We start from the raw sequence: 13,862 nt of genomic DNA on the forward strand, positions 1-13,862 counted from the left end.
GGCTTCCTCATTGCAGTTAGGCTGAAAGAAACGAAGTCCTGGAGGTTCAGAGAGGGACCTGGTCTGAAATACATGCAGCTCCAGCAGGGCCATCCTATTGGGCCAGAGTTACAGCCCCCCCACTTCCTATAACTCTAATTAGACTAAAATCTTAAGCAGTTGAACATTTAAGAACAGAGGAGAATGCTGGTGTCATTATTTATCATGGGCTCCATTGGCTGATCAGTAGCATTTATCTCCTTGTACTTCTTGCCCTGTAAACATTCAGAACCACACCCCCACGTGCAATCCTAGTTGAGCTCTGAAATGGAGCCACTCAACCACCCCCACCCCCACCCCCACCCCCACTGCACACTTGCAGTGCAGGAGCAAAGCTCTCGCTCCTCTTCCTGTTTTCTTTGGTATTTGGGGTTATCACCTCCAGGCAACATAGCACAGCACTGTGGTGATGGCCCAAGCTATCCTCAGTGAGTCTCTGCTTGCCACGATGCCCTGTGTGTTATAATGCCAGTCATCGCTTGATTTGTGGCTAGGTAGAAAAGAGTGACCCTGAACCCAGGTCCCCAAGCTCCAAGCACAACCCACGCCAAGGGAAAGGAAAGATAGGGTGGGAAAGACTCATGTAAACAGCATGATGTGTGAAGAAAGCTGAGAAGTTGGGGGAGCGTTTAGCCCAGTATGACTCGGCAGTGGGATGGGTCAGCCAGACAAGCTGGTGGGATCTTAATCTGTGTGCACAGAAGGGTGATGTCTAGAAAAGGGGCATGTGTGTCCGCCTGTGGCACCCTGGGAGCCCTGCCCCTGGAGTAGCATCACCCAGTAAAAGACTTGGAGACAAAGTCAGCAAGTTCAGGAAAGGAAGGGAAGCGGGCCACCACAGATGAGCTGCAGCGTGGCTGGAGTGGCTCTGCCTCCCTGTGCTGTCAGCAGAGCTGCGGTGGGTGTGCAGAGCATGAAGGCCACCCCCCACCCCACCCGCCATGCTCTGGTCTTGTCTGCACACCAGCCAAGTGGAAGAATGCCAGACCACCCACCGCCAGGAGTCCTCTGCCAGGTGGGCCACCCCACTCACCTCGGCGGCGAAGTGCTCCCCGCCGACAGTGTGCTCCGAGCCGTGGGGGTCGTTCTTGTCCCCCCAGTGCAGGTGCAGCTGCGAGGCATTGTAGCGGGCCCCAAGGCCCCGGACCTGCATGTCCTTGGGCAGTTTCACCTTCACTGCAGGGAGAGGAGGGGCAGTCTTCAGAGCCCTGGCCAGCTGGGTACTGCCTGAGAGCAGGTTGGCAGCAACTGCTAAGGGCCCAGACAGGGGCAGGGGGATGCAGCGATGGGGGAACCAGAGAGGTGCGTCTCGGAAACCTGGGCTCTTTCTCTGAGAACGTCCCCTCTTCCACTAAAGCAATTCCAGTGGCGGCAGCACCTTCTTGGTTCCCCTTGGAAAATGATGGCAGGAACTAATCTAGCCAACAGATGGATGTTTGTTTACATATCCATGTATTACACACTTGGCCATGAAGATGGAACCTACAGTAAAATATCTGCCAAGCTGAGAATTATATAACAACAACAACAATAATAATTGCTATTTATGAAGCTTCTCTCTATTCTGGATCTTAACATACAGAATCTCTAGTCTTTACAGTAGCTATCAGTATGCCCATTTTCCAGATGAAACCTCAAGAGTTTAAAATTCTTATCCAGAGTCTTGTGACTTATACGTAGTCAAGCCAGGATTCAAACTCAGATTGGTCTGACTCCTGAGTGAGCCCCCCAGTGAACTATGTGGCCCTTTGAGTCATTCATGATGACCCATAATTCACTCTCATACCATATCAACAGGTCAAGGGGCTCAAGCCCTTCCCTACCCCCCCATCCCACCCCCAAGAGATGTGCTGCTTCTAAGAGGTATTTTCCCAGCAGAACCACCTGAGCCCAGGGCCTGCAGCATCTCTTTTAGAAAGTGGCCCAAGGATCCCTCAAGAGCTCCCCTCTGCTCTCCTTCCTGGGTGCCTCATCCGAACGCCCCCTCCAACCCCCACCCAGCAGACTCAAGAGGCCAGGGAGCCAAGGTAAGCTCAGCCACCACTGCAGGTCTCCGGCGTCGCTCCCTCACCTGAGTGGCCGTTGTTGGTGAGGACAAATTGCGGACTGGCAGACTGGTTGTAGCCTTGGAAGGCCAGGGGCCTGAGGCTGGCATTGTACCGCAGGATGTCATCATGCAGGTCTATTGGGGACTGCAGCAGGCCGCCACAGGAAGGGTAGGTCTTGGACCAGCTCTTCTCCCCATCGGGACCTGGAAGGGGAGGTTCAAGCCCATGACTTAATCAGTTTTCCACTAGAGCTTTTTCCTCACCTTCTAATTCTATGTGCAGTACAGTTATTCCTTTTCTATTCTTAATCCCCAGAGATATGCTCTTCAGGGTCCAGGGACCCCAGCCTACAGAATCATGGCATGCAAACGTCTCCAGACGGTTTGCCTTTTTTTTTTTTTTTTTAAACTTTACAATATTGTATTAGTTTTGCCAAATATCGAAATGAATCCGCCACTGGTATACATGTATTCCCCATCCTGAACCCTCCTCCCTCCTCCCTCCCCATACGATCCCTCTGGGTCATCCCAGTGCACCAGCCCCAGGCATCCAGTATCGTGCATTGAACCTGGACTGGCAACTCGTTTCATACATGATATTATACATGTTTCAATGCCAATCTCTTTAACAAGTGGTGCTGGGAAAACTGGTCAACCACTTGTAAAAGAATGAAACTAGAACACTTTCTAACACCATACACAAAAATAAACTCAAAATGGATTAAAGATGGTTTGCTTTTGAAGTAATGTGGGGAGAGGGGGGCCAGAGCAGTCCCATGGCAGGGACTCCACTTTATTCAGTACATTGTTCGTATCTCAACCCGGTGCACATCCATTCTGCAAGAAGACTTCGTGACTCTCCACAATTTAGCATCTTTATATTGAACACCTACTGTGAGCAGGAGATACTCTGGGTCTTGGGGCCACCCATGCTTGCATTCTAGTAGGGAATTTTTTTGTGTGTGTGTGTTTTAGAAGCAAAGGAAATTAGTTTTTTTTTTCTTATTTTTTTTAAAGTTCAGTTTAAAATCTCGGGCTCTCTTCCCTTTGGTACTTTTAAAAATTGATGTGTTTGTTATTGTTTAGTCACAGTCGTGTCCAACTCTTTGTGACCCCATGGACTGTAGCCCTGCTTCCCTGTCCTTCACTATCTCCCAGAGTTTGCTAAAACTCATGTCCACTGAGTTGATGATGCCATCCAACTATCTTATCCTCTGTCACCCCCTTCTCCTCCTGCCTTCAGTCTTTCCCAGAATCAGGGTCTTTTCCATTGAGTTGTCTCTTTGTCAACTCAGGTGGCCAAAGTATTGGAGCTTCAGCCTCAGTCCTTCCAGTGAATATTCAGGGTTGATTTCCTTTAGGATTGACTGGTTTGATGTATAGTTATTGTACAATATTATATGTTACAGGTATACAATATAGTGATTCACAATTTTTAAAGGTTATACTCCATTTAAAATTATTATAAAATATAGGCTATAGTCCCCTTGTTGTACAATATCTTTGTAACTTGTCTTATACCTAATAATTTGTACCCCTTACTCCCCTACCCCTCTTGCCCTGGTCCCCTCCCCTCTTCTAGCAGGGAAGAATTTATTTAATCCACTGGAATGTCCCACGTTGGAAAAATTGGTGTCTGACTATAACTCCAGGTAGGTCTTTGAGGCTGGTAATCTAGACTATGATCTTCCTGATAGGAAACCCTTGAGGACATTGACTCTGAATACCCACGTCTAGAGTAAGTAAAAACCCTGCAACCTGATAGGGAAACTTGAAAGATAGCAAGTAATTATCGCCCGAATTACAGAACTAAATGCAGTGTTTACACTGGGGAAAAGAATGACACTATTAAAAACTAATTATTACAATCTAATTGACAAACTAGCAGTGAGGAGGAACAGACTTAACAAAGAAACCCTCCAGGGCTCAGGCTTCTGGTAGTTAGCAACCAGGTAATAGTCCTTCCCCTGGAAATGAAAATAAACAATCCAGTCCCACTGCAGATAAAATTTCTGACTCCCACAGGGAAAAGTCTTTCAAGAATGTCAGGCTGTGTTTAAAAGATTATCTCCCATGGTAATTAAATGGATTTTCAAGCTGAGGTTTCTCCAGAAAAGCGAATAACTGGCAGGTCATGGCTCGTTGGCGTGGAACAGTTGTGCCCTGTGGGCTCTCTAGAAGTTGGGAATCAAGGTTTGCCACCTGGAGTTCATTCATCAGTATTTCAGCACAAGGAAAGATGTACTGAGGTGGAGTGGGCGGAAGGCACACCACATCTTCTGGGCACTCTTCCATAGACCACAGCGTTGTTTCAAGAGAGAGAGAGAGAGAGAGTGAGAGAGAGAGAGAGAGAGAGAGAGAGAGTGTGTGTGTGTGTGTGTGTGCGCGCGCATGCGTGCCCACTTCACAGAATCCCCATCCCCGACTACCTTGTTCTCTGAGAGTAGGGAGGGTCAGAAGCAAAACTTGATGCCCTCATTCATTTAAAATGCTATGAGGAGGGACTTCCCTTGTGGTCCAGTGGCTAAGACTCCGCACTTCCAAGGCGGGAGCCCCAGGTTCAGTCCCTGGTCAGGGCACTAGATCCCACATGCTGCAACTAAGAGTTGTCCACATGCCCCAACTAAAACAATCCTCCATGCTGCAGCTGAGAATTCCAGTGCTGCAAGTGAAGACCCTGCATTCCACAAGCAAGACCAGGTGCAGCCAAATAAATAAACAAACAAATTTTAAAATGTTGAAAGAAAACTGTCAACCCCAGAACTCTATAACCAGTGAAAATAAGTATTATCAGATAAAACTAGAGAATTTGTGACCAGCAGAAATACTCTGTAAGAAATGTGAATGAAAGTTCTTCAGGCTTTAAGGGAAATTATCCCAGAAGAAACTTGGAGCTTCAGGAGGCACAAGAGAGCACTGGAAATAGTAAATAAATAGAGAAAAAAAATTTTTTTAGATGCTATGAGGAGTTGGCCCTATGTCTGGACACACACAGGAGAATCCTCTAATTTTTCAGGCTGTCAGCCTTCAGGTATACTGTTTCAGAAATGTTGGAACTTGAAGAGATTTCAGAAATGGTGGAACTTGAAAGGATTCCAGACTCTCTAGTTCAGCCTCTCACTGGACACCAGTTTTCTCAGTTCTCACATATCATAGTTTCTCCTGGACTGTGTTGTTTTTATTTCCACAGCCTCAAAGCCCTGGACTCAAGGCAACTAAACTACACCAAGATGGCGACTAGGGGAGAGGGAGGCTGGAGGCAGTCACTCCAGGGAGCAGACCGGAGCAGGGCAGTTACTCAGCTGAGGGCAAAACCAAATTCCTTAGAGACCGCAGGGAACAGAGGGGAAGCTGTCAAGAGGTATCATGCAAACCCTGAGGGTCAGGAGGAGGTGCAGCTACCAGGTGGCAAGCCTTCCAGAACACGGCCGCCAGCCTTTGCTCTGCTCACAGCAGCATCTGGGCCCGCGGCCAGGGTGGCAGAAGCTGCCAGCCAGGCCCGAAGGGAAGAAACTCAGGAAGTGAAGATGTGGCAAAGCTGTGCATCCTGTAGCTAAAGGGAACTGAGTAAGAACTCTCTTCCCAGAGCAGGGATTCACCTGAAGCCTTCCTGAAAGACAAGCCCAGACCCTCCCATTTCATGTCTGTGAACCCACATCGTGACTGGGGGCACGTGTGTGACAGACACTGAGGAAACATAATCCCCAAAGAATGAAAGCCCCCAGGGACCACAGAGCTCAGGAAGTGTTATCAGGAGGAATTTTTCTTTTGTCCTAAGTCATTTTCCTTGCAAGTTGGCTAAATTAGGTGTTTGGGAGCAGAAAAGAGTAAGGATATAAAAGGAAACAGAAGAGACTTCCCTGGTTGGTCCCTCGTGGTCCAGTGGTTAAGACTCTGCCCTCCCAATGCAGGGGATCCGGGTTCGATCCTTAGTCAGAGAATTAGATCCCACATGTCACAACTAAGACCCAGCACAGCCAAAGGAATACATATTAAAAAAAGAAAAAGCAACAGAGTTCATGGTTGAGAAAGAGAAATTCCTAGGAAAGAGAAGCAACTGTACTGGACCCAGAGAGTTCAAAGAACCAGATCCAGCTGCTCCCCCCACTCGCCCCCCAACCGCCGCCCCTCCATGAGTGATCCCAAGCAGGTCACATTCCCTGCCTGAGCCTCCTTCGCCCTTTGTACCAATGGGAGGGGTGGACACTACGTTCTGGAAGTTCCCTTCTGGCTCCCAAGCTCTGAGATTTACTAAGATTACTGGGGCTAAGCACCTTCACCTCTGTATCAGGCCAGTTGGAACGGGTTGGAAAAAACTGCTCACGCCAAGGCAGCTCCTGGGCATGTGATGGGGTGCCTAGTGGGAACCAGCTGTGGAAATGAGGGCACAGGGCACTGCCATTCCCCAGGCTGGTCCAGTGCTGCTGGTCTCAGCTGCCAACCATGGGGTGGGGTTGGGGTCGCTCATCCTGAGCGCCCATCACAGGCCCTTAGGGCAGCAGAGTCTAGAAAGCCTTTCCTTCTCCTTCTCCTCATTATGGTTGATGGTGATAGTGATGATGATATTAGTAGTTTGGGTCCTTACACCTCTACAACTCTGTGGGGTCCACAAGGCAAGAACTGCCCCATTTTGTAGATGAAAAATTGAGAGTAAGTGATTTGCCCAAAGTCAGACTTTGGCTTAGTAACAGAGTTACCTTGCCTGGATCACAGAACTGTGAACTTCTGTTTCAGGGTTTATCTGGGAGATTTTGTCCAGGCCCGTTTCTTCCCCGTCCCGTGATCTCCTTGAAGGCAAGGACCGTGTCTCATTCATCCCTGCCTTGGCTGCAGTGCCTGGCACAAAGCAGGCCCTCACATGTTTACTGAGCTGGATTCTCCTGCTAATTTTATGCTTGTTCCTCTAAGGGAAGTAAGTGCCTATATTAATCCCCCTAGCTTCTCTCTATTCCCCCACATAATTTTTTTTTTTTTCTATCAAAAAAGAAATGCAAAATGATGTCACTTGCTCAGGTTCAGAATTTACGTTCCTAGCTTTCTCGTGTACGTGCATGAGGTTTTGCTCTGTTTGGAGCCACTCACTGAAAAATAAATCCGATTGCTGGCCCCTGGCTTGGGAGGTGATCTGCCAAGTATGGGATTTTATTGGAGTTCATAGGACCCTCTGCCAGCATATGATGGCTCTGTCCCCTTCTTACATGGCTAGGGACATTGTCAGAGCGGCCTCCCATCTCTTTGGCTTGTAGGTGAGAGAGGTGCCAGGGTGGGGTGCACCAAGGCACCCAGTGTCGGGCATGTCAGCAGCGGCTCCTTTCTGCCCCCAGCTGCTGTGTGGGCAACGTGTGACTTGTTGCTGCTCTAACACTGCCTTTTCATCGGCAGCTACAGCCCTGGCTGTCATCTTTCAGCCTGTTCTCAGCTGTCACACTCATGCCAATGGCTGTAACCTCTCCCAGGACTGGCTCTTCCAAAAGAAGCATTTCTAGCTACCATCAAAATGTGACTTTTCTCTTGAGATGTGACTTTCCCTCTTGCATGGATTAGATTCCTCCCAAGATCATGATAAAAAGGAGATCATACGGATCTCCCTGTTTGTTTTCGCAACTGAAATCAAGGCATTATTTCTTTGCAGTTCATGAATTTTTCTGTTTGAGGCAAAACAGAAGCGGCCCAAATTTCTGTTTTGAATTGTAACAGGAGATTAACGTGGCACAGCTCAAAGCGCCTCTCATGCTTCTCAGCAAGGTGTTATTGAGGCCCAGAGTAAAGACGTGCATTACCCCAAGGACCAGCGTGGTTTCAGGGAAAACACCGAATACGTGGAACCAGAGAGAGAGGAGCAAAGTGAGCCCCCCATGCCCTGGCTTTGACAGTCCTTGGCGAATCTGCCTCCATCTCTACCGCACCCATGCTCCCCAACCCTGGATGATTTTTGAAACAAATCCGAATATACTTCATCTGTGCATATTTCAGTATGTCTTTAAAATACAAGGGCTCTTAGAACACAAGCATAATACCATTACCACACTCAAAAAGTTAACCGTTCCTTAATCTTACTAAAACCAGTCAGAATTTTAAAAATTTCCAAGTATCTTGTATCTTTTAATTTGAAATCAATGATCTTTATTTTTAATAACTGTAATTAAAACTCCTCATTCCTCTTCTCCTAAATTAAAAAAATTTTATTTTATGGAAGTGTAGTTGATTGACACGGTTGTGTTAACAGCAAAGTGATTCATTATACATACACCCATTCTTGTTTATGTCCTTTTCCATGATGGTTTATCCCAGAATATTGACTGTAGTTCCCTGTGCTATGCAGCAGGACCTTGTTGTTTTCATATCTTTTTTAACAGTTGTTTGTAAAATTCAGGATTCAGATAACGTCCAGAGAGTACAGTTGGTTGATGTGTTACGGCCTAGATCTCAATTTGATGGTGCTAATAAGCTTTGTCAGAGGACAAATGACCCCACTCTTCCAAAGCTCAAATGCTCAAAATCTCAGAGCCAGACCAGTCTGGTCCATCCTTTGCCCTCAGGGTGGGTCATGGAGTCCCAAGTTTCCATCACCACCACCATCCCCACCATCCCAGGTTAGGCCCTCTCCCTCAACATATCACGCTGCAAAGGACCCCTGCAAGGTCCCCGCCCAAGCCTTTCCTGTTGGCTGCCAGGCTCCTTTCTTGTTGCAACTGGGTTTAACCAGGTGTAGCCCTGCGCCCATCCGTCCACTCTGTTTCTCCACAGCATGCCCTGCCTTGCTCCTGTCCCCCAAAAAACAAAGCAGAACCATAGCCATCTTTCACAGTTTTAGCCTGTCAAGGCCTTCATTAATTTTTTTCTTTTTCTGTTTTTTTTTTTTTGGCTGTGCCACAGGGCATGTGGGATCTTAGTTCTAGGACCAGGGATTGAACCCACATCCCCTACATTAGAAGGCAAAATCTTAACCATTGGATCACCAGGGAAGTCCCTGTCAAGGCCTTCAAAAGCCCTCATACCTTCCCAAGGTCGACTGCCATAGTCAGGCCAGCTGCCCCATCCTCAGAACAACCTTCACAAATGTTCTTATGCTAAAAATCTGCTTAAAATGCCTCCTTTCCTCTCCACCTTTGCAAATCTTGTCCATCTTCAAAAACAAACTCAAGTCCTGGACAAGCTACTCCAGCACTTTCTTGAATTGTCATTTAACCATCTCCTCTGTGACTGTTATCATAAACCTGTTCCAGACTAGAATTCTGCCTTCAAGTTCCAAAGACATTTGGAAGCCTAGAAGCCAATGTCATATCCCTCCCCTGTGTCTGAGCACACAGTGGCATTTAGTAGACACTTAATGAATAGTTTCTTAAGCTCATTTCAGAAATCTAGCCGTAAAGGAATGGGAGAGGGGCATGTGTGTGTGTGTGGTTATAGGAAGATGAGAGTGACGAGAAGCATTTTTGTTTTTTAATGGAGAGACTTCAGCACTTTCCTTCTATGCAGAAGGAAAAGTAAGCAGATAAGGAAGGATGGTTCCAGAAGAAAGTCATGGAGTGTGACCCTGAAAAGAGAGCAAGGGAGGGGAGGGCCTGGAGGCAGAGGTAGAAATTACCTCTGGGCTGGAGGAGGCATGCAGTAAGCATTTGCTAAATAGATTAGACCAGTGCACTGAAACCTTCCTGGAAAGGGAGCCCATAGACGGACAAACAGAGCCAGAAATCCTAGAACTCACAGATCTGCAGAGCTGATCAGAGAGAAGACTGACTGTGGGATGACAGGCAGTCTCAGGGTCTCACACTCTGAGATGCACGCAGCCCAAGTACATCCATGAGCCTAGAAGAGTCAGTGTGGTTTTTTAAAGTGAACTTGTCTTGTTTTAAAATTTAAACAACAACATTTTAAAGCAGGTACAAAAGTAAAGAGCACAGTAGAATGGCCCCATGTGCCCATCCGTTCGTGACGGATTTAGTGTTATCCATACCCCCCACCCCATCCATTTCCCTCAACCGGATTACTTTGAAGAAAATCTGTGGATGCTTATATACAACTAAAGGTAAGAACTCTCTAAAACTAACCTCATATCATCTTCACATCTAAGAACTGTTAACAGGGATTTCTTAATGTCATCAAATACCCAGTGCGTGTTCAGTTGCCCCAGTTATGTCATAATTTGTTTTCCTATTTTTAAGGATAGTTGATATACAGTGCTTCAGGTGTACAGCAAAGTGATTCAGTTATACATATATTTATATAAGAATAGATATATATTTATATAAGATTATATATATATTCTTTTTCAGATTATATTCCATGATAGGTTATTATAAGATACTGAATGTGCTCAAGTCGTATGTATTTATGAAAGAGTTTGTTTGAATCACAGTCCAGATAAGGTCTGTGTATTATGACTGGTTAATATGTCCCATAGGTTTCTTTTTATCTACAGGTCCTCCTTTTATTTCTCTCCAACATGGGTGTATTTACTCATACTTATGTGCATACAGACTCACTACTGCCTTGGGCAAATAACAATCTACACAAGTAAATGAAGGATAATTTTACTATTTTATAATGTTTGCAGACATGGTATCGGGGTAAGTAAAACACTTAATGGGGTTGAGTAATTTCTACATTTACTAAATATACTACATATGTGACAGCATATATTATAATAAAAAAGCATATATAGCTCCGTAGAAGACCAGAACCATGTAATTACGGGTACAGTTTGATTGCTGTTTCTTACTGATTATTCTTTCTCACTGACTGCATCCTGTGTGCTTAAGAATAACATAAAATTTAATGAAGATAAATATTGCCTGTAATTTGGACTATATCTGACAAGTCTGGACCAAAAATAAAATGCATTCACTATTATTTCATTTTGATGTTTGTCCTTTGGGGCCTTTCTAAGTCTGTCCCTCAGACCTACGTGGCGCCCCTGGCATTGGTATGGTAACAAGGGTGTGGTGGTAGCCACACCCTTGGGATAGACCCTTCAGTGTCTGTGTGAATGCCTGGGCAGCTGGTCCTGACCACTGTCTCCGGGGCCTGTCTCTTTGGACTGACCACCAAAACATAGCCAGATCAAAACTTGCCCCCACAGATTAAACTATAGTGACAAGGTCTTACACATTCTAGATGTTGACACACCTTTTTTGTTTTTTAAACCAACAGTCAAAATTTTAGTACAATAAAAGCTTTTGATCAGTCCACAAGGTTTGTTTTTTAAGATCTGACTGGTAAAAATGCCCCTAGTCTGGGCATGTATATTTATTGAAAATGGTCATAGATTATGTATCAAATTTGAATATATACTTAACTAGATACTTTCAGTTTAAGAATGAGTATTCCAATGTTGAATAAAGGAGAAAATCACTAAATACCCTCCTTGGAGTGCTATTTAATTCTGAAGTTAATTCATTCATTTCTTCAACAAACATTCCTACTATGGGCCAGGCATTGTATTTAGTATGGTAGATACAATGGAGAACACGGCAGATCTGGTCTCTGTCCTCATGGAACTTACATAATAGGGACTTCCCTGGTGGTCCAGTGGTTAAGCATCTGCCTTCCAATACAGGGTGTGCAGGTTCAATCCCTGGTCGGGCAACCAAGATCACATATGCCATTCAGCAACCATGCCCATGCGCCTCAACTACTGAGCCCATGCTCTGGAGACTGTGATCCACAACCGAGACCCAACCCATCCAAAAATAAATAAATGTTAAAGAAGAAAAGACTGATAATAAATTACAAATAAGCAAACCAATGTACATGAGTAAGATAATTCCAGTCTGCAATCAGTGCTATGAAGGAAATAAGCAAGGGCTGATGGAGAAAAATGGAGGGACTACAATGGACCAAGTGGTTCAGGCAGGCTTCTCAGAAGAGGTGCCATTAAAGCCGAGACTTAAAGGATGGGACTGAATCCACGGTGAGTGAGACCTGGGAAATGGCATTCCAGAGGGCAGGCAGAGAGCATTCAGAGGCCCTGCTCCAGCAGAGAGCCTGTATATTTTTTGTGTATGTGATATAAAGACTCAGAAAGAACCTAGGGTTCATCTGGCTTCCTCTTGGCTAGGCTGGGTGTTACCCTGTGACAAGGCTGAGTGGGTGTCATTTGGCACCTGCTCAGGTACACTCCTTTCAGGGAGCTGGGACCCACCTTTCTCCAGGGGTCACGCATCCTCTGTGGTCCTGTGGCTACAGCCACAGAGAACACAGCTAAGCCACAGGACCCCATTCAGAAGAGAAGGCAGCCTCTGTATCCTCTCTATACCCATCTTAATGTCACAAATTTTGGGATTTCCCTGGTGGTCCAGTGGCTAAGACTCCATGCTCCCAGTGCAGAGGACCCGGGTTCGATCCCTGGTCAGGGAACTAGATCCCGCATGCCACAACTAAAGAGTGTGCATGCCGCAAGTAAAGACCTGGTGCAAACAAACAAATATTTTTTAAAATACTACACATTCTCAGGATGTTAGGATGTAGAAATCACATTAAAAAAATTTTTTTTAATTTTTTATTATTTATTTTGGCTGCATTGGGTCTTTGTTGCTGTGTGCAGACTTTCTCTAGTTGCAGCGAGCGGGGCCTACTGTCTAGTTAGGGTGCTCAGGCTTCTCACTGCAGTGCCTTCTCTCGTGGAGCACAGGCTTCAGTAGCTGTGGCACACGGACTTAGTTGCTCCAAGGCATGTGGGATCTTCCTGGACCAGGGATCAAATCCATGTCCCCTGCATTGACACATGGATTCTTAACCACTGGACCATCAGGGAAATCCTAAAAATATGTTTAATATATATTTTATAGCTCCTGCAGTTCCCTTCTGGAGTTGATTAAAAGATATATGGCTTCTCATAAAAGTCCAGGGAGCTGAACTGTTCAGTATTACGGGGTTCCCACAGTATCTGCCCTGGCTGGATTCTTATCCCCGCTGAGCAGAAAGCCACACTGTGCTGGCTCTCTCTGTTTTCCTGCCAGTCAAGTGGAGAGGCATGGCCGTAAAGCCCCATAACCTGCCCCAAAGGAAAGAAGTCTACTAGAGGGGTGGGTTAACGATTAACCGGTGATGTCTTATGATTTTATTATAAACAGAGGTCAAGGAGCCAAACTGGTGTTGAAGCTTTTTCTTTGTTAATGTTAGAAATGAAGCAGAGCAAGGGCTGGAGGATCAGGGTTACTTATTATTTACAAAGCTTAAAGCTGGACAGCCATAGCAGGCCCATTCTGCTTCCTTGGTTTTTATTGTTGTAGATCAATATGAAAGATTATTCTTATTTTAATAGAAATAAAGTTTTCTAAGGATGCTCGAATCCGTACTTTATATCAAACTTTTCCTTTTATTATTTCAATTTTTTTGGGCGGGTCACTTTGAGAGGGAAGGGACTGGGACGGGGTAAAGTCCTCCCAAGCCACTCTTTGGCAGCCTCTCTGGTTTAGCCGTGGCAGTGGGGCCATTGCAGGCTGGAGGGTGAACAAAGGTGAGCTGCAAGACTGGGCCATCAACTCAGCTCTCTGCTAGCCGTGGGGAAGTCCTTCCCCCACACCTTGCCATATTAGAAGGCCCCTACCTCTCCAGTAATCCCTTTCCAGTATTGCTGGGGGAGAGGGGAGGTACGGGTATAGCTAGGAGGAGACTTTGCAGTCATTTACCCTTTGGCTTCCAGGCATTTGTCAGGTTCTCTCTGGAGGGAAGGCTTTTATAGGGAGGAGGGTGGGGTTTCCTAGGTGTCAAAGATAGATGGTGCCAGCTACTCGCTTTTGCTCCTGTCTCCGGCACCCTTTTAGGTTCTGTT

At 46.0% G+C, this 13,862-nt stretch overlaps 1 protein-coding gene across 3 annotated transcripts in view; it reads right to left on the bottom strand.

Moving 5' to 3' along the window:
* The window catches only part of CA12 (carbonic anhydrase 12), a 65,877-nt gene that overhangs the window by 19,443 nt on the left and 32,572 nt on the right, over positions 1-13,862 (bottom strand). For all 3 annotated transcript variants that reach the window (XM_070378048.1, XM_070378049.1, XM_070378050.1), the window contains exons 3-4: positions 2,111-2,290; positions 1,073-1,215 (exon numbers count right to left, since the gene is read on the bottom strand). In XM_070378048.1, the coding sequence (XP_070234149.1) occupies positions 1,073-1,215; positions 2,111-2,290 (323 nt within the window). The remainder of the gene's footprint in view (positions 1-1,072; positions 1,216-2,110; positions 2,291-13,862) is intronic.

This window comes from Bos mutus, chromosome 10 (assembly GCF_027580195.1).
Source record: "Bos mutus isolate GX-2022 chromosome 10, NWIPB_WYAK_1.1, whole genome shotgun sequence".
Classification (NCBI taxonomy): Eukaryota; Metazoa; Chordata; class Mammalia; order Artiodactyla; family Bovidae; genus Bos; species Bos mutus.